The sequence below is a fragment of the Pleurodeles waltl genome, chromosome 1_1 (assembly GCF_031143425.1).
Source record: "Pleurodeles waltl isolate 20211129_DDA chromosome 1_1, aPleWal1.hap1.20221129, whole genome shotgun sequence".
Taxonomy (NCBI): domain Eukaryota; kingdom Metazoa; phylum Chordata; class Amphibia; order Caudata; family Salamandridae; genus Pleurodeles; species Pleurodeles waltl.
In genome coordinates this window covers 620,801,027-620,826,606 of record NC_090436.1, presented here as the reverse complement: position 1 = coordinate 620,826,606, position 25,580 = coordinate 620,801,027, and the positions used below count along the sequence as shown (strand labels likewise).

Below are 25,580 nucleotides of genomic sequence, written 5' to 3'. Positions count from 1 at the left end.
CCACAGAGTCCTCACTTTTTAAATATTTTCCAGGCATCAAACTGGATCCAGAATCTTTTCAGGCATACCTCCGTGCGCTGGAAGGTTGATGTCTTGCAGCTCCGCAATGACACCATTTGTACTCTGGAAATGATGTGTAGGGCCTATACAGGTGCAGCTCTGCGCTCCGACGTCAATTTCTTTTGAGACTGCTCATGCCCCCAGATGCAGAGTCTTACGAGAAAACTGATAGACAATGTGTAGATTCTTAAACTTGAGATCTTAATAATGGATAGAGTTCAATCACAGAACAGGGAGGACAGGAGAGCTGGTGAGGAATCTTCGGCTAAATAGAATCACTACCTGAAATAGCATTACTGAAGGTAAGTAACTTGTTATTCTGATAGATGTCTAGCACAGATTCCTCACCCTTTGAATATATACCAAAGCACTACCTATTTGGAGATTGGTGTTCAGCTGTCACCACTCAATCACCAAGCATGAAGATGGAGACTGCAAGGTCAGAGTGCAGACCCTGCCCTGTTGCTGCTGCTGCAGCAGGTCCTCCAGAAGGGGCAGCCAGATCAGAGGATATATGCTCAAATGCAGAAGTACTGGAAACCATACTCTCCAAGCCCAATCTGGAGCCACCAGGGTGACTTGGGCCTGCTCTATCCTGATCCTACTGAGAACTCTGGGCAGGGGTGCTCTTTATATGATATACCAAAATCGGATTTATCGTGCAGAGTGTCCAGGGGTTCCCTTACTAGTGACAGGGGCTTGCTCTAGCAATTCCAAGGTGCTCTTTTTAGGGGGTAGGGTGGTCGAGCAGCCTTAGGCTTATTAGAGAGGAGTATGAGACATTTGCAAATACACACAAGTCAATAAATGTGATAAACGACAATTTACAAAAATAATGAGTATCTTTATATATGCTTTGGCACCAGAATTAATTTGTTCAGGTAAGTACGTTTTGCAAGAAAAATCTTTACAGATTTGAAAAGTCGATAGTGCAATTTCTGGATGCTGAAATATTATCCTATGGAGGAAAAACAAACATGGCAAAACAAGTACAGTACAACGACTTACGGGACCAATCTCCTGGACTTAAGGAAAGTTCGGGAAAGTCAGGACCACACCAACAGGTCACACCAGGCGGCACTGGGAAGGTCAGGTGCAGAGGTTTTGTATGGCATCGAGTGCCCAATGTTATTCAATGGGGATCGGTACGGTCGAAAAGATGCTGCAGGTGAGGACTGAGGATCCAGGCGAGGGAAACAAACAAGTGGGGTCCTATCATGGGATGTCCAGGGACGTGGAGACACCTTGGGTCCTCATCTCCACAGACCAGGGGCGACGGGTGAAGCGGTGCTTTGAGGCATCGGGTTTTCTCCACCGGAGCACTCGCAGTTAAGAGTGCCTGAGTGCAAAAGCTGCAGGTGGCTTGTGGGCTTAGTTTCTGGAGGGCTTGGAAACCATGCTGGCTCCATTGGTCCACTTCAACTCTGGTTGTGCAGCACGGATGCAGGGGTACTTTTAGGTGTCAGGTTTTAGGTGGTCCAGAATCCTTGCAGTTTGTCTTGGGCACAGGGCGAGATGACTTTGGTGCAATTTCAGCAGGAGCAGCAGACAGGTCAGCTGGGCTGGGTCCAGGCAGGTGCTTCTTTCTTTGCTTTTGTGGCTCTTGCGTGCCCTCCTTAGGTCAGCAGGAATCTGCTTTCCTGGTGCCAGGGGCTCCCCTAAATACTGCACAGGGGTGTTTCGGGGAGTGTAGGGTAGGCCAATGGGCTACTTACCCTTGGGGTTACTACACCCCCTATACGACCACCTCCAGTGGGAAGTGGGCATAACACTGTCCTAGAGTTCCTAAATCTGCCAACACCAAGATGGCAGATCGCTAAAAGATGTGTTCACATCAGAGCGCGCACCTTAGGGGTGGGACTGACCTGAGGGGTGGACACACCTCCCTGAATACTACATTTCCTGCCTGTCCATGTGCCAAATGGGCCCTGAAAGGAGATTGGGGGGGGGGGTTCAGCAACTCTCCTATAAATTAAGCCAGATCTGCATACCAAGGGCAGTGGACTTCTTTGAAGCCCTCCCGCTTTGGAATGCATATTCACAGGGCATCCTGTTGGGCGGGGTGTACAAGCACCTCTCCCAGAGCAGGCTTGGTCTCTGTCCGCCCGAGAGCAAAGGCTCTCACCATTCGGGGTCAGATATGTGTCTGGTGTAGGCAGGCTGGCTAAAACTAGACAGTCTGCACACTGGTAGTGTTTTAGGGGGCACCTCTAAGGCACCCTCAGGGTGCATGTACTAATAAATCCATCACTGAGGGTTTATTAATACTTAATGTTTAATACCAATAGCCACTATTTTCAGTGAAGACATTGTGTAGCTGGGAAACTGTATCCAGCACAGGTACTTAAAATGGCTTCCCTGTTCACTCACTATGTCTGAGAATCGACAAAGACATAGTAGCGGCATATCTGCTTGTGCAGATATGTCCTCATATGTAATATAATGCACCCTGCCCTAGAGCTGTAAGGCCTGCTGTAAGGGTGACTTACATAAATTGCATGCAGTGTTTTAGGGAAAGAGATCTGGCACTGGGGACCTGGTTAGCAGGAACCCACTGCACTTTCAGTCAAAACTGCATCACATACCAGGCGAAAAGTGGGGGTGACAATGTCAAAAAGTGGCACTTTCCTACAGAGTGGTATCAGCAGAAAAGCATACAGGACCCCGAGGTCCACTCGAGGCTGAACATGTCTTTAAGCAAGAGACGCCTCGGAAACACCAATGTGCAGAAGTGCTCTCATTGAGGCTTCTCATTAGTGGAGAACAAATCGAGTCAAGGTTCTTCTCATTCACTGAAGAGTCCTTGTGCCACTCCTAGTGTAACTGTTACTCGTTACCAGCTAGGTGCTAAAGGCTGCGCTCATCTGCCCTGGCATTCTATGATCCTGCCAGGTGGTTCAAAACCAGGAATTTTCATTGGTAGTCACGCCATTCCTGGGACGGGATCCGTGAACCCACTTCACCATGTTTGTTGTAGGACCACATGGCAGTGATTTTGTTCATGAGCACCTGTACAAACCTCCCTTTGATGGACAGCAGGATGGTTTTCAGCACCAAGTGGATGGCTCTTGTCTCCAGAAGGTTGATGTGGAGCTGGGACTCTGCCAGAGACCAGAGGCCTCTAATCTCCACCTCTCCCAAATGGCCAGCCAAACACTGAAGCAATGCTTCGTTCACCACTCTCAGCTCTGGGTGGGAAAAGGAGAAGGGTGTGCCGCTGACTCAATCGTGGTCCATTTGCATATCTTTTGTAATCTTCTCTGAAATCTGAACATAGTCAGACAGATCCCTTTGATGTTGTACCCACTGAGACTTCGGATCCTACTGCAGGGCCCACATATGCCACCTGGCATACTCAACCAGCAGTATGCCTTCAGTCACAGCCGCCTCAGAGTGGACCTCAATGAAATCCAGGCCAGAGTCTGAAAGATCATGATCAAAGCCTGAATGCCCTGGACTATCCTTCCCGGGGGAATGGCCTGACAAGCAAGTGTGTCCAGAATGGCTCCAAGGAAGGCGATCATCTGAAGAGTCGGGTATAACTTTCCAGCGTTAATTGTAAACCACAAAGAAGACAGGAGGTTCGGCATAGTGTGGAAGTGGGGCTGGTAGTGGGGGACTGGGCAGCATGCCGACCTTGGCCGTGTAGACACCATAGCCGTGACTGCAAAATTGCTGGCTCACTTGAGGTAGTTGGACAGGCTGACGGTAAGGGGTTCCTACACTTAAATAAGAAAAGGGGCGCTGAAATTGGTGCTGTTAAAGAGGACAGGGGAGAGACCCAGAGAGTGAGTCATAGACCTGCTCTCCTTAAACCATTCGATAGTGGATTCAGCCCTGTCCCGTACAGGCTTGCCCTGTCAAAGGGCATGTCCATCAGGGAGGACTGGGCGTCACCAGAGAACCCAGTAGATAGCAGCCAATCCTGTCCAAGCCACAAGGAATTGTGGCAGAATCACAAACATCTGGAGATGCCTGGGCCAAGAGAGAGCAAAGATAGTCTGGAACAACTGGGAGGCCCTGAGTCACTGAATCACAAAGGGCATGGGCGTAAAGGCCCAACAAGCAGCTGGCATTGACAGAGTGGAGGGCTAGGCTGAGGGAAGAAAAGACCCTCTTCGATTTGACGAGAGATAGGGGCCCCACAAGCCAAGAGGACGAAGCACAGTGTTAACGGAAAAATGAATTCTCCCCATCGGAAGACAAATCAGTTTGTGAGTCTTCAACTCCCAACCATGTATCACACAGCTCACGGGTCTGCAATCATAAACCATACCACGCAAACACCAAATTTGCACAGAGATTTAATGTCATATTTGTTACCACCTGATTCCCGTAGTTAAAGTTGTACATAGTTGTTATGTATTGACAACTCTTCACACAACTTTCATATGTTTAAAAACAGTAGCCACTTTAGGCTTCACATAACAAGGATTCAAAAAAACATGTATAATCCCACCCCACAATCTGGTGCAAAAATATGACAATTAGGGTATCAGGTTCACAGTCAAATATAAATTAAAAAAGATGACATTTTAAAAAGAGGGTCAACAAGACACAATACTACACAAGGACAATCATATACCATGTCCCCATGTCAGTTGGATTCTTCATATGAAAAAAACATCAACGCATTTCAGTGAATTGTACACAATGTTGCCACCTTCTTCAGGACACAGACAAAAATACAATCTCCCACACACGTTCACCACACAAAATGATAAAACCACTCAGTGAGGTAAAAAATGACATACCCCGGCATTCATTTTCAGATTAAAGTGTCAGGAGGGTTTCCTATATAAAGTGTTTAAAAACCTGTGGCGTATTTTCAGAAATTGAACGTAGTGCTGCTACTCTTCCCCTTGCAGGTTTAGGTGTCTACAATGTGCATCTTCCTGTGCTTCCATTGGGGAGTTCTAGCCAAGCCCATTTCAGCTCTGAGTCCCTGTTGTCAAGATCATAAAAAAGTGTGCATTGTTTAATTCTTAAGGTCAACCAGTGAGCAGAATGAATTGATGAGGGCCTCTGACCTCTTGCCTTCGATACTCCCACCGGGCCAGAATAAGGTAGTCAAAACCTAATTTCGGTTCTGCTGACGAAGCTCACAATAATAACCTTTAACCACTGTTCGCACCAGTGTGCTGAGGTTAATAACTGAATTTCAAAGAAATTATACACAAGGTTTATGTATCACCAAACATCCAAAGGCACTTTGGGCAGGAACCAAAATATGTGACAGGTACCCCATCATTAGCAGCTTAGTTTTTTTTCATCATTATGTTTCAATTAGTTGTTTCTCAACCAAGCCACCTCACTTTCCGGTGTCAAGATACCTAATGAAAAATTGACAGGCCCTCTAATCTTCACATAAATATAGGAATCATTGGCATGTAAATGGAAATCTATATCAAGACTGCTCAATATGTAAGGGCCTCAAAAGGAAAGCTAATCAAAGGATCAGTAGGACTGACCCTAGCACAACCCCATAGCACCTTGTAGTGGCTATGATGTAACAAGACATAACACACTGGGCTGTATCCTCCAAGAATTAACCAAACTATTTCAAACTCAACATATCAGCTCCAATCTCTACCACATTGAGGAAGGGTATTTATTTAGCAGTTACCAAAAAAAATTAAACGAAATCCAATCAACTAGGATTTGTTAACCAGTTTAGTGACAAAAGGTGCAAGAACATTTGATTATTTGCATTCATCACTGGAACTGGATGGAATCTAAAATCTGAATGATAGTGTGAACTTCCTTGTGATGGGCATAACACCACTGCTGCCTTGCACTAATATGTGGCAGAAATCTTGAAGTGTGCACCCCAAATCAGAACTATTTTAAAGATAAAACTTGAAAAATGTATTGTGGTTTGTTGCCAAAATATATGATTTGGTGATTAGGGAGTAATCACACTTTAGATATAGCCTCAGCACACATTAGATATAGCCACAGCAAAACAGCAAGACTAAGGCCCATTTGCTACTGTCGTATTAATCTCAGCAAACAGTCGATGACTACATCATTCAAGAAACATGCAGAGCTTCTTTTAGAACAGGTGAGAGATTTTACATCTAGTGCCACTGTTTGTAAGACCTGCTGTTATCAAATCTCCTACATAAACTGGATGGAAGTCCTCCCAATAAAAAGGAATGATACATGAAACAGTCTCTGGCTTTCTAATGTTTTATTCAATCTTCTAGAAAGTGCTTCAATTTTAACGTATGATTGACAGGAAATTATTTAATGAAAGGGGAAGCCATCTTGAAGAGAAGGCTTCCCACATTAAATCAAAGCATTGTGCATGTTAATCAAATGTTTACTTGAATTACTATACAGATAAGTAAGTAAATGCAGTGCAGGACTTGTCAGGTTATTTTAAAGAAAAGCATTTTGTGTATGTAAAATAAAAACTTTACATTGAAAACAAAAGAAATTCTTAAGAGACATGAAGAATACAGTACTGTTGTTGCATACATTTTTCATCTTCTTTCAACTAAATTTATTATTTTTTATTATTTGCTGAGAGATGACTTTCTAAAACGACTTCTTAGGCCCTCTTTTCTGTGCCTTTCTTGCAGCTGTGGTCGGCACTTACTAAAGTTCCTCACTTCGACTGGAGTTAGTCCAAACTGAAACATATGATTGCTTTATTTATTTTACCTGCATCCACTGTATCACAGTGGTCAATACTTCAACTAAAGAACAGTATCTAAAAATATGCTTTTTACTAACAACAACAAAAAACATGCACTTTCACATTCCCCCAAAAAAACTACTCATCGTGCTATGCACTTTCTGATGGTATTATAACAGCTGAAATAAATGCAAGTCCTTCATCACTATTCATACTGTCTGGTCCTATTAAGGGGTGTATCTCTAGAAAGCAGAAAATACCTAAATCAGTACATGAAGCCCAGGACATACAGAGATTCAAATCCTGCCTTAAACTCTTCCAATTGTGGATGTGAACTAACTTCATAAAGCTAAACCCCACAAAGACTGAACTCCTAGTGTTTGCCAACAGCACTAAACGCCCCTCTTAATTAACTATTGCTCTCCAACTTAAACCCACCTGGCTCCGCCCAAACCCTTAAACCCCTCAGCTGACAGACAATGCAAGGTCTGTGATTCACCACACACCCCTTTTATTTAAGCATCACACTGCAAGGAAGACCAAAGTAGCTCCAACTCTTTCTGTTGAAGAAAGTCAAGCCATTCCTCCTGAAAAATCAGTTCAGAACAACTGTGCAAGCCTTAGTCATGTTCCATCTGAACAGAGGAAACGTCTTAATCAGTGGTCACCAAAATACCACCTTAGCACCCCTGAAAGGTATACTACACAAAGAGGCATGGTTCAAAAAAGACTCCAAGAAATCCGACCACAACACTCTCACCTTAAGAAATCTACACTGGCTCCTCCTTCTAGCCCAAATGATGTTCATGATGATATGCATTACTTATAAAGCCCACAAAAAAAGCCCCCCAGCATAACGGGCAAACAAACCAGCCATGTCTGGAGAAACCTGAATATCGACAGACTAAAGTTAAAACAACGCAAGAAACAAACAAAAAAAAAAACAGAAGGCAGATGTTTGCTCATGCTCCTAAAACATTATTCATATCGACATCAGACCTGCAACAACACTTGTACTATTCAGAAAAATGCACACACATCTCTACAAGGAGGACTACAATCCAGATGCAACAGTGTACCCTTGACCTTCCCCGAAAAACTGCACTCTCCTTGGGGCTATGCCCTCTTTTTTTTTGCCACCCCTCTGCTCGAACTTAGTGTGAAGACTACAAACACCAACATCTACATTCATACTAAACCCACATAAAAAGGGCCACCTACTTGTGTACACTTGCAGGCATAGGCAGTCATCCTTGAATGAGCTACATGGAAGTAAAAAAAACATTCAAAGACAGCTACCTGCACCCATTGTGTATGTATGGAGAACACCTTTGAATTGTTTATAAGCCTGTAACGCTTGAAGAGACTGACTTCTTGCCTCTGCTATGACAGTCTGTGATGGCTCAGGTGGCGACGGGATTGGACGAGCAAGCCTGATCTAGTCAGGAAAACTTGTCCCCAGAAGAGGCGTCAATCCTGGTGAGAGGAGAGGCAGGCCTGGAGTGGATCTGGCAAAAAACAGCCGAGCTGAACTGATTAAAGCTAGGGGTACCAGAGTAGGAACAGCTGAGGCAGTGTTTTAAATAGGGATGTGTGGTAAACTCTACTTTGTCGGCAGAATCCACAGAGTTTTACCGACTCTGCACTCGACTTGGAGTGAGGAGTTCAGCAAAAACTCTGCAAACAGCTGCGTGGTGCAGTTTACCATAAAGCATCCTCATTAACGGGCAGATAATGGGCCCTTTCTTCCCTTCGAACCTCACCGTCAACAGGCCAACTGTTTAATAATGGACCCAGATCCTCTAGAGAAGTGTTGCAGCCTCGTCTTAGCTGTATGTTATTACATGTTTTCTACAGCATATCATTCAGTTTTAAATTGTTAAATACATCACCCGTAAATGACCGATGGGACTTGCCAGGAAAGCAGTCTTCTGTGGAATATAGCTCAAACTTCACGAATCGAGTAAAAAGACTCAGAGAAGTGACTTCAAGCTAACGCAGCATAACTGATTTACAGTTGTGAAGTAAAAATTAATGTGTGCATTTACAACGGATAGACATCCCAGCTCCACGAGAAAAGCATCACTCGTATATTAATGTGCATGGTGCATATGTATGAATGCATGGATTTGAGGGTGACTGGTGTCAAACCCTTCCAAGTTCCACTGAGATACCCTGTTGACTCTAGTGAACAAAGCAGGCTGTGCACTGGACTCCACCCCATATTCCTGACATCCTTTATAACTGTCTATTGGTGGAGTGGTTATGTGGTATCATCTGTGGTACTGTTACCCTGGGTGTGCATTTTTCCACCTCACTAGGACAAAACGATGGTTGAAAATTAAGCAGTGATCGTGTGCTATCAGCATTTCTCAGCAGCAGACACGCAATCCACTGAGCTGTCTCTCTGGCGATTCTTACAGACCGACAAAGGTGAGTGAGGGGAGAATGTGTGTGCCCTGGAGGGGAGGGCACCCCGTATATATTACATGCACCAATACATGTATTTCCTTGCGGATGGAATTGTTGGGTCTCAGTTATGTCATGTTGTACATCTGTCCACAGAGGGGTTTTCTTTGCGATGACCCTCTTGCAATGCCATTTTCTTCCATTCCAGCCTTGAATAATATACACAGATGTTAAAGTGTATTGTTTGCTTCCGGGTCACCAGCGTCACCCGTGTTTTCAATCCAGTCCAGAGCAATAATTTTTTTATGAAGCTCTTAAAGCTGCATGTCTGCTGCTTCAAAGTGCTGTAGATAACGGGCGTTACATGCTAAGTGCTGAAGAATTACACTGCCAGGATGTGACCTCAATGCTCTAGTCTTAACACTAGATGGTCCTCACTCAACCTAACCTCAAAAGGATGAAAGGCCGGGCCGGCCAATATGTGATTCACACGTGTGACTTGTGGAAGTCAGCGGTGAGATTTTAACTCTCTGGTTGTCACAAGTGCCTGTTTTTATTGCGAAATGGGGGTCACTTTCTGCAACTTCTGAAGTGATACACAGTGGTGTCCAGTGCCTTCCACTTTACAGACCCCTGCACAGTGCACAAGAGCAAGGACACAGCTGGGGACTGAGAACAGTCTGTAGTTATGGCGTCCTGGTTGCTCGTGGATCTTCGGAACTTGTAGTGTTTTCCTTCTTTGTTAGCCGTTGGCTTACTAGAAGGGGAGCGGTCTGCATATTACAACTCTCAGGGGCATGATATTTTCCCTGCATGAACGTATCAGCAGGTGCCTCAGGAAGAAGATGAAGGGAAGTTACAGCTGAGAGATTTGATCCCAGAAAAATTGTCGGTTTCTTTTCAGTAAACCACAACAGGCCGGAGGCCACATCCCACACCTCTGTTTAACATGCTCACTATTTCTGATGTCTTGCCTAGGACAAAGAAAGAGCGCCAGAGAGAGAAAAGTATAGAACCGTCTGTGCATCTCTGTTGCCGGGCACGGTGCGACCAGCTCTGCATCTGTACCTCGTCCAATGCATGTTCTCCTGTTTCTGCATCCCAATTCTCAACAGCGAACCCTTCCTGTGTATAGGTATAATGAGTCTCAGAGAACTCCGCCGCTCACAGAACTCCGTAGAATCTTGCGGAGTTTTTAGGAAACTCCATGGAATTCTGCAGAGTAAAACTCCGTGAGTTCCACTCACCCTTAGTTTTAATCTGGGTACTTGAAAAGTTAGCAGAAACTGGATACGTCTGCTTCTGGATGTGGAGCCAAGTAGATGCGACAGGGAGGGCTTTAATGATGCTAGCACTAGGGTGGACCCTTGGGGATAGGATGCAGAATCTTGGCGAGCAAAAGCTGTGAGCTGGGACAAGGGCCTGAGGGTGCCCAACACCTTCAAAGGCCTGTGACACAGAGACACAATGTCAGAAGTATGTGAAGGTTGTGTTCCCCTAGGTATAATTTTAGCTATTTTCATATGGTCTGTGGAGATTAGATATTTAGTTTTCTTGCTAGAGTACAGAGCGATATCAGTGAGTTGTGCTATTCTACTGATGGGTGCAGTGAGCGTTAAGTCTGATCTTGTCTAAAGCCTAGGGATTTCACCTCTGGGGATGCTAGAGTTACGACATCTAGTTAGAATCTCTCAGAGAGGGTTGCCCAGGTTCTCAAAGAGGTCATACTCATGATGGACATTTGCTAAAAAAATCTATAGATGGCTACCTTTCAAGATGACGATTAAGTTAAAAAACAGTAAAACCATAAAGCCCGACTAAATCTTGGTCTGAAGCGTTCCCATCTACATGATGTCATTCCAGTGGCACAGGTGTGAACAATTTGCCCTATGGATTATGCAGGGATTCCATTTTTCTGAGGGTCAAAACCCGATATCTAAATGGAGCTCGAGGTTCCTATAGTTCTGCTCTCCAAACAAAACCTCAAGGACAGCCCAAGTTTCACTAGCATTGCTGTGGCCTGACCTGGCCTCAGCAAGACTAGTTCTCAGATTTCCTACATCTTGTCTAGCAGGAACTCATGCACACACCAGCCACCAAAACGAGACCCTCTTAACAATGAGGGTCTCAGAATTAAACATGGGTTATTCTACATGTACACCTGCCACTGATATCATTAATGAATTATGTTACCAAAAACACATTCTACCACTATTGTGTCCTCTGTGGAATCGTGCCTCTGTGGCTCTTACTTCAAACGGGCACTCAAATTCCAGAAATTATCATTTCACAACTGACGTTTGCAGAGGAATGTACTCAGGAAGATGGGAATCAGGCTAAAAAAAAAAAAAAGTACAAAATCACATGACAGTTTTCGGCATGAGGCATTCATGTCAATGGACGCAATTGCACTTGTTCCTGACCAAACAATGGGCCAAAATCATGACACTTGGTCTTGCACAGATGTCATTTTATGGTCAGGCAGTCTCCTGCCAGATGCCTTAGTGGTCAACCAGATACCTAAGTTTGGCCAGTGAAAACAGGCCAGAATCCCTGGTGAGATACATTTGTTTGGGAGATGGAACGTTACATGTATAAGCTCTTCGCTCTGGAACAAAATTCCTTCTCTCGAAAATGCACGGTTCACTTAGACCTTTTGAAATTATTACAGATTATTCTCCAAGAAGCCACAATCATTCACCAGTGCTCTTCAAACAACTGCTGATGACAAAACTCTTCTGTAAAAACACACACAATTTCCTCCCTCCTCGAAGTAATTTGCAGTTGCCAAAGAGCAACTACAAGAACAAAAACAAATAAATCATGAAATGCCTAAACAGTTGGTCCAGGACGCAATTCCTACACATTCATATTGTTAAGCTTATCTAGTCCCACAGTGATTGGGGAAAGGGGAGCCTTGACGGTTATGTCATCACTAATTGCTCAGCTGGGCTTATTTTACAGTGTTGTATAGCTGGCTACAAGTGTTAAAAATATGGGGATGAAGAACTGATTCAATCTGCCAAGGTAAATGGCACATCATTACAACACTTCAATAGCAATAAATCGCTGCCACGTATAACTTTAGAATATTAAAGCTAGCATCTGACATGGCAACGTGAGGGAAACTTTGTAGAACTAATCTTGTGCTGAAAAAAGATGGCATAGAACCCCTCCCCTCCGCATTCTACAACCATTTGATTTTCTGCCATGTTTTTTAGAAATAGTTCTCACAGAAAGGTCTGTGACGACATTAAAGATAAATCAATACAAAGGAGTTCTACCACAGTATCTGAACAAAGGCATACACAAGTATTCCTTTTCTAGCCTGTCTTATTGGTCTATTTCCTCTAGATTTCAAGCACAATTTAAATGCTGAGTGCCCTTTTATCATGAAATACTCTGACTACTTTTATCTAAAGACAAAGGTCTACCCTAGTGGATTAAGAGAACTGGATAAAACCGGAGTGAGGCCTTTTTCTACATTCTTGCATTTCTTACCAAGGGATTTCGTGCATAGCCTCATTTTGGATTAAACCAGTGAAATGGTGTGTGTTGTTAACCATGGGTTTGACTGCTCGTTATGGAGTTAGTTGTGTTGCTTAAGTATAATGACTTTTCTGGACTTGATAAGGTCAATAGGTAACATTACAAAACTGTTTATAAAAAATGTCACATAATATAAAACTACATACCTTATTTGCCACGTCTCCAAATGTCAAATTTGTTAGAGCCATTCCAGCATATCGTCGTAACGTAACACTGTAGTGGTCATCAGTAAGGCCATACATTTCACAGTCAACGTGCAATAATTCTGCGATGGCCTGTAATCCACCTGTGAAAACAGTAACAAAATCAAAATGAACTTTTTTGTATTGAAACTCAATGATACAAAAACGTATATGTTGAACGACAGGGATAAATGCAGGGTAAGCTGCAGGTTCAAGGCAAAACAGGCATTTGCAAAGCTTACAACTGAACTTGTCTATCAGGAGATGTATGTATAAATTCACCAAGATTACTTTTTTGTAGAGTGTAAGCATGGACACAACTAGAGAAGAAACAACATTTTCCGCATTTCTCTTTCATAGAACTTTCTATTGATATGGCTATGTCTTAGAAAATAACCATCTTTGCACTGTCAATCAGTCCACATGAGCCAAGAGACCTGCAGTGAGGCATCCATCACAATCAACTAGGGGGCAAAATAAGAAGAGATTGTAGGAAGAGGACTCACTTTAACATCTTATTCTAGCACCATAAATGGAATAACTACAGAGATACTGGAGTTAGCTTGTCTGACTAAACAGTTTTCTGCTCTCTGGCATCATACACTTCTGTAGGGGCTTATGGAAATTCTGGTATCTGAGAGAATAAAAAAACATGCCATGTAATGCCAAAAAGAGGAAACCATTTGGTTGTGGGGCTTATCTGAAATAGAAGACATTTTTGTAATATTGATGACAATCTGTCCTTTCAAGCATACCCCTTTGCAACTCTTGTGCCCAGAACTGTTCCTAATTATTGGATCACTGGGACTGGCGTACTCGGTGATATACTGTAGTTTAACTATAAGGCCAGACCGTGTAAGTCCTGGAACATTTGTTTTTAATTGCACACAATCTTCCCACAAGTGTGACTCCGAATCAACTAGTCAGATAAGGATATGGATAGACAAGTATTGAGCTCTCAGAAAGGCTGCCACCAATGTCATGAACTCTGAAAATACATGAAACGTTTAAGTTCATGCCAAGAGGCAGAACTTTGCACTTGTAGTCTTTATTTCAGATCTTAAAAAAAGGCCACATAGGCCCTCATTATGAGTTTGGTGGGCATTGGAGGCCACACGCCAAATTCAAACCATGGAGAGACTGCCTGAGTGGCCAAACACCGCAAGCCCTATTTGGAGTTCACTGCAGGGCCGGCACCAGCCCTGCGGTGAACAAGGCCTTAACACTGCAGCCAGCTCGTAAATAATCTGGCGGCAATGTGGTGGTGCGGTGAGTGCAGCAGCAGCCGTCGCACATTCCACTGCCCGTAATTCAGGCAGTGGAATGCTAACGGGGCTATGCATGGGCCCCCCCCCCCCGACACCCCTATTCCGCCTGCCTTTCCATGGCAGTGGAACGGGGACTCGTAATCCGGAGCGCTGCCCTGGCTGATTACAACTGCCGGGACTGCCAGGCTGCCGGCAACATGGTAGTGTCGGCGGTCCGACCGTGGTGGCTGTGCCACTGTCGTAATGTGGCGACTGGGTCTGACTGCCAGCATGAGTCTGCAGTCTCAAGAACGCCAGACTCCTAATGAGGGCCGTAGTGTCCTTCTAGATTGCTGGCATATGGAAAAATTCGCCTTTTAAGCCTATGAGGACCAGTGAACCCCCGAGCTGTAGTTAGGGATAAATAAAGCTCACAGTAATGTTAACTACAGAAAGTCACATTAGGATGGATTACACAATTTGACTTTCTGGTGAAGGCATTACAGCAGGTTGTTTTAGCGACATGCGTTTCACTATACTCAGTGGAGAGAGAGGATCATCTTCTGTGGAGGCAAAGCCCTTCTGCTGGAGGGGGACTGTCAATGTTCTAAAATCAAAATGCTGCTGACACTGTTGGGTTGTAAGCCGAAGTCAATCTAGTGACTGATCTAAGATTAGAAGTTGATGACAAATTTCCTGATATGTCATCTTTCTGAGATCTCTTTCCACCACTGACAGGGCACTTATCGAGGAAAGCTGGACTATTTGCTAAAAGGAAGTTCTAGAGGGTCAAAACTGAAAAAACATCTTTACTCCAGAAAAAGAATGAGGTAGATAGTGGAACCCTGAGATACAAAGATCACTTTTAAAAAGTTGAAAAAAACAAAACATAAATTTTAAAATAGTGTTTAAGTATCCTTGCTCCAGAGTGTGAAGATTGTAACTGCCTCAAAGACATTGCTAGTATTCCACTGCAGAACAGTATCTTAATAACCTTAACATAGAAAGAGATACCTATATATGTACCTTTTTTCTGCATTGTTATTAAAGGGGTTGGGAACTAGTACTAGAATTCCTTTTTCAAGAAAAATGCAGACAATGTTGCCTCTGACAGGTTTTCAAAATTAAGGCTGTTCAATGATGAAGAATCATAGTTGGTGCCTAGGTAATACACGCATTTGTAATGATGTCTACGGTTCTTTATGTTTTTTAAGGCGAACGCACAATAAGATTAAGATCCATATCCCCAGGATAAAAGAAAAGGAACTGAAGAAAAACTCAAGATGCTAATAAATGAATACTTAAACACAAAGTAAACAACTGTTAATAAAGGTAACTACAGTGCAGGTAGAAGTGCAAGATCACAATCTCAACCTATGCAAGAATACATGCACATAAAAATGGGAATGATGGAGAAGGATACAGTGTTCATGAATTACTTTGTTTAGGAAAAATGAAGTTTTGTTGTACAGGGCATGCGTTTTCAAAAGAACAGTCTGGAATTTAGTTTAAATGATACTTAGAGGCTGCAAAATGTTTCTCTGAACCTTCTCTGATGCCAGAGAATGATTCTAGTAAGTATGTGTGTTGGTTATCTAATAATGGAAAAGAATATGTTATAAGACACTTTTTAAATTAAAAACTGAAGATTTATAAAACTCCTCCTGGGTCAATGTGAAATCAATGGCAAACAGACACAGCAAGATTATTTTCTGACTCTTTTCCACCTACCCATGTGTAAGCTACAATGCAGGCCAAGGCTAAAAATAAAAAAACACACAGTAGGCATAACCACTATCAGTACTTATCTTACGCCATGGACTAATACTGATTTTATGAATTCAAGTAGTTGTGCAGAATATTCAATAAAATAACTTTCAATTTCTTACCGAGTTCATTCATTGCATGCCTATGTTCTTCATCAAATGAAAGCTTCATAAGCACACACACAGCAGGACAGATCTGGTGTTCGGCTGGAGCAGGCACTGGAGCAAGAAAGCCCATCATTACACTCATTTACAGTGCTTCGAACAAGTAATATTTTATCTCCCAAGTTATTGAAAATGAACACAAAATATACAGAAATTGAAGACATTGAGCTTTAACTGTTTAATACTGAGAATTCACAAATATTATAAGACAAACTGACTTGCATCCTACAACAGAACATGTCTCTAACTCAGATTTACTAATTAATATCTTAATTCTGACCCTAACATTTCCAGCATATATTTACATAATTGCTCAAAAGCATCTGCATTTTCATATCCTATCTAAATTCAATCAGATGTAGCCAAAATAAATAATAGAACAGAGCAGATGCCCATAAACCTAGGTGCCCAACGTATCATTGTAATTTTATTTATATGATATGGCTTTTTTATTTTCAGACTAATGTTTAACAATGTTTTTCATACTTGGATTTTTGTCCTGGTCCATGCCTTGATCATGAGCCTCCTGCCATTCCCAGCAAGTCTCACAGTAAGCCCGAATCTGTTCCAGAAGATGGAGCACTCTGATTTCCCTCCTTCCCCTCTTGTCATCCGGCTGTGAGTGTATGATATTATGTAGCGCTGCACTGGCTCTCGCTCGTGCCTCCTTGCTGCCTCTGGAGTTTCCCAGCAGCACAGAGTCTTTATCGTTGCCATGTAAAAGTTGGATGAGAAGCGGGAGGCAGCCAGACTGTCGCATGGCTATACAGCTGTCCTGGGAGCTAGACATAGCTAACAAAGTGCGTGACATGTCATCTTTATCATGCGTCCCAAGCATAGACAACAGAGAATACACCATTTCTACCTGTGGGACAAATTATTTAGAAAAAGAAAACAACAATTGAAGTGCTTTGTATCAAGGGCAAAGTGAGTGTCAAGTATTACAACAGACTGACAGGTACGAATTTAAGGTGACAGACTCATTTAGAAAAACATATACATTCAATGATATGAATAAAACAGAAAAGGTAGGCTCGTGACAAATGATTTTGATGCACTGGATATTTTTTCAAATTAAGTGTTTTAAAATTACAAGGAGAAGCTCCCAAATTTAAGATGTATTCTTGAAGGCATCTAGTGTTAAAAACAATCCCCTCCACACTGCTCTCGGCAAAAGAAATTTAAATGTATCTACTGTTTTTTAAATGCAGCCACACAAAGGAATCATCACTAGGTCAGGAAATCTAAAAACCCGACAAGACTGATGTATGGATAATATTTTACTGCTTATTTTGGCTAAGAAAGAGCTGCTCTTTGCTGAAATGTAATTGCAAATAAAATGAAGAAAAACAATAAAGAAGAACAAATAAGCATTTTAAGAGACTAAGAGCATCCTTATGACCCGACAGGGTCACGGGTGCATCTGGACCACCACCAAAGCGGCGGTCTGACTGCGACATTATGACCGTGGCCAAAGCGCCACTGTCGGTCCACCAGCACTGCTGCTCTTCGGCCACCAAACAGCCTGGCGGTTTCGGGGGTCCCAATATGCCAGGGCAGCTTGGACCCCTCTGACCGACGGCGTTTACCTGGAGGTTTCATTGCCATGTAAATGTTGGTGGAGACGGGGGGTGCTGGGGGCCCCCTGTACTACCCATGCACTTGGCATGGGCAGAGCGGGGGAGCCTGCTGGCTAGCCCCGTCATACAAATCACTGTCTGCTTTGCGGACAGTGATTTGTGCGACGGGTGCTGGTTCACACAGCGCACAACAGCATTGCCGTCGATGTTGTACGTTTCCCGCTGAGCCAGCGGGAAACTCATAACAAGGCCAGCAGGAAGGATACTGCACTGCCGGTCTCCTGACCTGGGGGAGATTGGCGGGAGACCTTTTCCACCTGCCAAACCAATAATGAGGGCCTCAGTTTACAAATGATTTTCTTTTTCATATACAGTTATCAGTCCTGTACTGGTGAAATACTTATATCCAGCTATTTAAATACAAATTATTGACACTGATTTTATTGATGACCATGAAATGTTATGCCAAAGCTGAACAACCTGCGATCCATCTACATTTCTCTGGCGGCAAACAAACTTTTGTGTCAAGCCAGTTTACTCACTGACCTGTCTTAATAGGTAAAGTTATATTAAGAGTTGTTAAAAAATATGTAAAGGACTGGTGCTTCACAAGAATGGTAATAGGAACTGACTGAACAGGACTATAGCAGCCCAGTGATTAAAGCAGAAATGTAGTCTTATTTTTATCTAACAGTGGGAAGCAATTCAGCACTACGAAATGTACCATATAATTTGTATTAAAAGCATGCCAGATCATATGTTACAGTTGCTTCTACATGTTTATTTATGAACGAATAAGCTCCTCCTGTGGCTGCAATATTCTGGATGCAGCAAAATGCTAGTGAAATTTTCTTAAATATTAGGATTTTAAGTTTAATCCAAAATGTAATTATTTGCCATGTGTGTACATAACCTGCTACAAACACATGGCATATAGAACGAAAAAAATACTTTTCATTAATTGTATATGAAGTACTCTTTGTTCGTTAAAAAATATCAGAAAACATTTTTGCAACCACTTATTTTAGTATGTTGTACAACTTATCAGTGTGTAAGTCTAAAATAGGGTTTCCTGCACATGCTAATAAACTTTACATATTACCATGTACAACAGACTACTCCTTATCAAATTGAAGTAATTAAGGGGAACATAATTAGTAAATAAAATATTAATGTGAAAAACGATTTAGATAGTCTAAGTGACCATAACGTCAGAATTTCAGAGCAGCATCAGTACTGATGTTTATGAGCGTGAACGTTCTGAAATGATAATAGTAATAATAAATGGAAACAAAATGTGCTACTGTCTTTTAGCATCCTGTGCAGCCACAACATATCATTTACACTGAATGTAAATGATCTAAAAATGCACTTTGCCTACTATGACATTCCTGACAGACCTCGGTTGAGCATCACTGTGTGGTTAGTCTTAAGGGTCATATAATGAATGGAGCTTGTGTTGAGTCACATATCGAGTGCACTATAGTTCCACACAGGTAGAACTGTAGGAGATTTACAGATGAGACTATAAAACCTGGCTTTATGCAAAAACAAGTACGAATTCTTCTGGCCAAGTGAGTTTAGCGGTCACACACTAATAACTTAAAATCATTAGACGCTCCCTTTAATGTACGTTTTTTTCAGTGATCCTTGTTGTGTTTCACTTTTATAGTAAAAGTGTGATTAAAAAGTAGAACAAAGTATTATATTAAGGAAATATTATTTGCAAAGGAACTAAAGCACTAAGCTAGAACGTAGAATCCTACTTGTAACAGGACTAAACTCCTTCGACTTAATAGTGCTAATCAGTTATGCCTCTACAGCACAATTTTTCCATAGCATATTTCTAGACCTCACCACTCCATCTTAGCTTAGGTTTTATTCTGCAACCATTAAGTCCATGCATGAAGCCAAAAAAAGGCTCTGCATCATTAATGGTAAACAGATGAGGAATTAAAAGTACCTGTATCACCATATATTTAATATGTCCTTACATTCCTGTTTTTCTACTATTTTCAATATAAGAGAAATCATAACTATGTTGAGGAGAACTGAGAAGCAGTGACAGAAAATGCACCAGCTGCGCTAAGAGCAAACAGGATACAAAGGAAGACCGTTATAATGAACATTTTATTTATGTCTGGAATTATTTAAATGACGTGTGTGAAGAGGAATCCATGAGCCTAGTCTTCAGAGCTTACTTGATGCCAATTTGTTCCTTCAACTATGTTGGGATATACCGGCAAGTGCCATCTTTACCTAAATCCAACACTGCCTTATACAGCTGTTGCAGAAAATATGTCAATACACAAAAAATGCATACATGATTTCCCTCCATAGCATGACCAAAATGAGTGATCAAAAGGCTAAATGAGAACCTCAGGTCATATGTCCTAACAGGAAAGATCTTCCGGTGTTTAGTCATGTAGACAGTCTGAGGCTTGAGTAAAGTGAGGCCTTTAAAAAAACACAGGAATACCATTTTCCTGATAAATGTTGGAATCACACAGAACATTTTACATAAATGAATAGGATTATGAAGTAAAACTCCTCTCTGGATAACAGCATGAAGACTGAGTTAGAAAGGTTGGAGCACACTAAATTCTCTGATAAAGGTAATGGGAATCAAGAAGAAAATTGTTGAAGGTCGAAACTTCAGCTTTATTGTCAACAGAACCGAAATACTGTTCCAATCACTTAGATCACATCAAATGGTATGGACAACATACGAGTCAGGGAGCCAGGAAAAACTTGTTTGGCCTGTTTAACCTGCAGAAAACGTTTTAGGAGAATTAAGGCAAAACCCGATGGCTGCCAAGTAACTTTTAAAATATTCAGATTAAATGCTGCTTTAGACTTAGTAACAATGAATTGCAATACAATGGTCAAAATGGAAATTAATGCAATTATTATTGCTGACTTTTAAAACCTAATAGCAGATTGGGAATGGGTTAGATCTTACCAAACAACTGCATGGGCCCCGGTAGACATTTAGGACTATTTGGTGGACAAAAAGCATGTTCTTCATGAACCAAGTATTTCATTTCCGAAATTAGAGAATCTTTAGCCCATTCATGGGGCATTAAAAGTCACCTGTGGATGACTGTCCAGGAGAATCAAAAACAAGACTTGACAGGGCTAGATGAGCCACTTACAACCAGAGAACTGGTTGGACTGCTCCTAAAGTTATATAACATTCATGAATTTCTGAGATCTGAAAAAACACATATTGGAATTTCTCCAACTACTTGACCAGAAACTAATGCTCCAGGGAGCGGTGATCCCTGTCCACCAAGAATCAAATTGATGTGTGGTGTCAAAAAGGATTATCTAAATTAGAGCCCAGGTGTTGCATATCCTAGTGCCCGGAAAAAAGGTTTCAGCTCAGAGGGCTGAAATGGTTTTCAGTCCTAGAAGAAATATCTACATTTCTTGGCCTCGTCAGACCAAAAGGTGCAAAAAAACACAAAGCTCTGGAATGGTGCCCCAGCAGAATTACAAGGAATTTAGCTATAAAAGCAGAGCAAAGACATGAAAAGGCTGGTCAGAGAGATACTAGAATCCACAAAGAGAGTTTAGCATAGAGCTATTAAACTAGCCATTCACTGTCCAAATGATGGCTGATATGATTCCACTATAAAAATAGCTGTATCTGCACTGTTCACTTATAGCTTGGAATTGCACGCAAGCAATAGGTTTGTAAAGCCATCATGGCAAGGTTTCTTTATCAGCTTGGAAATGGGATACTGTTTTTGATGACTGCAGCTTCAAGAAGAAGGAAAACCATGTTTACTGTAATGTCCAGCGCAGCTCAGTTGACCTGGAATCTCTTGGAAAGCTTCACCACCGACTGAAGGTGTATAGAATGGTTAGAGGGAAAGAAAGGTTTGAGGTAGGAGCCTTGGCCATTCAGTCTACTATGTAGTGATAAAAAATGATGTCCTTGCTAGCGCAATTTAAACACCACAATTACCAAAGTTGAGAAAACCTCATGTGCAGCATCAACTACTGCACACCACCGGCAGACAAGTTTTGTCCTACTGGACTAATTCTGAACCTTAAAAACTAATTTTCAGCAAAAAGGTGGGTGATCAAAAACTGTTGATTTTGTATATGTGTTGTCTGTACTTGCATCCGAGAAAAACCTGAACCTTTTCTGTTTGTGAATAGCTGGAAAACACAGGATAAATATATGTGCATTGTTGGGATTTCAACAAGGATTTCTAACTTCTCCTCGAAGACAACTAATAAGCAAGCTATACACCCTCATTACATGTCTCTGTGTTGAAATGGTGAAGAACTACATAAAGCAAACAAATCCTTTGAGACCGAATTGTGGCAAGGATTTTTGAGCTTCATCCAAAATGACAATCTGCTAATGAAGTACTTCCCTTTCTCAAGCAAACACATTTATGAGGCAGTTGGTTCCTTTGTGGAGTTGGTTTAAGGCAGCTAACGCCAAAAGTGGCCTCAATACAGCATCAGATCTAATGACAAGTGGGTGTGACAAGGATCAGTCCTACAGTGCCTTTATCTGTGACATTGAAGGTGCTCACTCTTTGCAAATAAAAACAATCTTTAATTATCTTGCTTCATTCTGTGGTCCTTACTGTATTATTCAGTCACAGCGGGGCAATAAAGATATAGCATATGCCTAAAGTATGAGTAAACAGTTCCCTGCTGCACTTGAGAATTTACATTCAAGTGTAAAGTCAACACAAACCAAGGTATTGAAAACTATATAACCAAGATATTGAAAACTATTTAACCTAGAGGGATACCAGAATATTCCTTTCTGAGGAGGTTAAGGATTCTAAAAAGTTCAGCAAACGTGATGGGATGGTGAGCTTAACCAGCAGAAAATAAAGCAGTTGTGTTACCCCTGTAGAGTTCATTAATGAAGCCTCAACTGTGGTACTGTGCTTATCTAAATTGTATGTGTCTAGTTTAGCAAAAAAAACACTACAGAAAAAAGGGGAGGAACAATATGGAGGTGAGTAAAGAAAAAGTATGACAGCCACATTTAAATCCCTCTGATGAATCAATGTAGGATAGGAAGCAGGCATAGATCAGCAGAGGAAAGTTTATAGAACAAATGGGCATAAGATAAAGGGTTACATCTGTTACGTACAAGAGTAAAATAAGGATGAAGGTTAGTAATTCAGGTAACTGCTTTCCAACAGGACTTGTGGAGGTGAAATCAGCGACATTTCAAGAGACTTGGGGTAGACAAGGTGCGTTTACAGTAGCATGAAAGAATATAGACTTTGTGGTGGAGTAGAGGATGGTGTTTAAAATCAGGCAGAGAAAGGGCCGGTAAGCAGACATGGTCTAATATATCAATCTTTATAAAATCAATTATAGCACCCCTTCCCCCCCCCCACCATCTGCAGCTGGAGAAAACAATGTTTAGCTTCTAGGAGTAAGTGACCCATTTTCCAGATATGCTAGTTTACGGAGAAGCAGCGTATGCAATGAATGGAAACACTTCATGCCACAGTCCTTGACAACAGTGTTGAGGGCTTTAGTTAGCAAGAGATTCGGTTTAACTACCTCTGTTATCTTCATGCATTAAAGAGAACTACTTAAAACAAAAAATACTCTTCCTAATCACAGAATTATGTATGATGGGCAAATGACAGTCCTTATATTGGTAGGTTTAGCTCACTTGAGCACCCAATGCCTTTAGAGCTCTTTGAACTGATGACAGATTAAAGCACAGGCTTTTTTCAATCTGTAAGTGGATGACACTGCTCACTGCGCCAGAGCAAGCAGCATCTCCTCATCCCTGATCTTTTATAACTTGTATTCAGAGTTTTACACAGTTCCTCTACTTGCTGACAAGAACGACATAATGTGGGTGAAGCTTTGAAATTGAGCTCACTTTTAATAATTGATTGCTGCCAAGATAGCTACCTTCACTGTAGCATTTCATTACAACTATTTCTTTTTTTTAAGATGATGACGGTCTTTTCCTTTTTAGATAAACCATACTCTTTTCGCATTACTAGTGCATAAGTAAAGAATGGTGCCAGCCAAGGTAGGAATAGTTCTATTGTGGGCTAAAAATGGGATTGAACAAGGAGAGGCTGTAAATGGAGGTCCTGATTCTTCAGTATCTTTTTTCATGTTAGTTTTCCTCTAGAAACCCTTTCTCCCAAGGTACTGCTTGTATTAAATGAATAGCCTTCAGAAGGATATACTTCTTTAAAGATCACTAAGACTCATTATTAATCATTCAGCTTTTCAACTAGGGCTGTGAAACATATCTACATAGGATGCCTTTTCTTGAACAAACTGTTTAGCTTGCTCTTGAGAAGCAGATTCATGTGATGATTCTCCAGCATCTAAGGGAAACACTGAAAAGTCAACTGCCCACTGGGTTAATATTGGTTAGTAAGTCCTAGGAGATGTCTAGTCAAAATATTGACACCACACCACTATAGTGTGATGTTCACTTACACTCTGCCATGGGAATCACTTCCCAACAAACCAATTTAAGAAGCTGCCACCTGTCTTTGTAAATCAGCAAGAGCACAGCTAATCTAGGAGTGTGGACTTGTGTTAACTATATGAGCAGAGCTGGCCCCTCAAACTCAGAAATTGTGTTTCAGCACAAATGAGTATTATCACATATTTCACATTACGAGCGAAAAAGCAATAAAAACAAAGATATAGGGATCCTCTTCCTGAAGACCATAGTACCAGTGATAATGAAATGGGGGTAAAGGAATGGGCCAAACTGGTCCAGAGTAAGAGCTAAGCACTAGGGACAATACTAGAAAAAGGTAAGATACATCTTAATCACAGTGCTGTCTCCTGCTCCTATGCAAAAAAATTAAATGAGGTGATGAGAAAGATGCGACTCTGACAAAGGCATAGGGCAGGAAGTCACATTAAGAGGCAATAAAGCTCTCTTCGTTAGGCTAAAGAATAATTTAGTATGGAGAAAGGGAAACCTTCATTTGCAGAACAATGCAACTAATACAACTAATGATTTATGAGTTACAAGACCCAAAAGCTGGCAAAACCCAACTTTGTTACTGACAGATACCTGGACAAAAGAAGGAACCAAATTAGGCAGAGGCATTTCAACCTCCAGGCTCAATAAACCTGTAGGACCACTCTCGCGTGGAAGTATTACATCCTATAGCAGCATGAAAGACAACATAAATGGATCTGGTATCTGGCAGGAAATAATTCAAGGTCTTGAGAGAAAACAATTTAATTTGCATAAGCCTAGTAGACCTGATGAAAATATTTCCCCTTTCCTTTTTTATGTCATCTTCCATTGTAAGACAACAGTTTAATGTTTAACTAAGTGTATATATTGTAAAAGAGCCCATAATCTATCATCTGCTGAAAGGCCCAGGCTAAACTGCATTGGGGAACAAGGGTTTTGAACTTTGAATAAAGACGCACACTGAAGTTTTTTTTTTGATTAACTGAATAAAGGACTTTAAACAAAATAACATGTTGATTAATAGAAGTAAAATCCATGAATACTGGAGAGTGTATTAATATGCTGTGCATTGGGAACCACTGGCTGTACTGTGCCAATGTGTTTTGACATTGGTAAAGAGCCTATGGCTAAGGGCACGCCACATTTGAATAAATGTTCCAGATCAATATCTGAATAAGACAAGTGTGCAGCCTAAATGTTCTTACAGTTAGCTAAAAAAAAAAAGACCCCCTTAACCAGCTGAACTCTCTGCTTGAACAAAGCTTGCCATCTTCTCACAGACACTGATCTTGTTCACATCTCCGGGTATTGAATCCTTTAAACCAGACTGGTTTACTCCCTTGTGGCAATCTTTGTCCAACATTACCTGTGATACTTTTTTTCTTCACATCTAAGCACATCTAACTAGAGGAAATGTCAGTACAAAATTCACAAATGGCTCTGCTACAAGCATTTCCACTGTCTGTACAGGTTTGCTATTAAAATGCATGGCTTAAAGTGCTCTAGTGGTGACATT

General features: G+C 41.6%; 1 protein-coding gene across 12 annotated transcripts in view; it reads right to left on the bottom strand.

The window, feature by feature from the left end:
• Positions 1-25,580, bottom strand: part of APC (APC regulator of WNT signaling pathway) — a 548,231-nt gene that overhangs the window by 119,411 nt on the left and 403,240 nt on the right. For all 12 annotated transcript variants that reach the window (XM_069226479.1, XM_069226477.1, XM_069226482.1 and 9 more), the window contains 3 exons: positions 16,508-16,886; positions 15,980-16,075; positions 12,808-12,947 (listed from right to left, as the gene is read on the bottom strand). In XM_069226479.1, the coding sequence (XP_069082580.1) occupies positions 12,808-12,947; positions 15,980-16,075; positions 16,508-16,886 (615 nt within the window). The remainder of the gene's footprint in view (positions 1-12,807; positions 12,948-15,979; positions 16,076-16,507; positions 16,887-25,580) is intronic.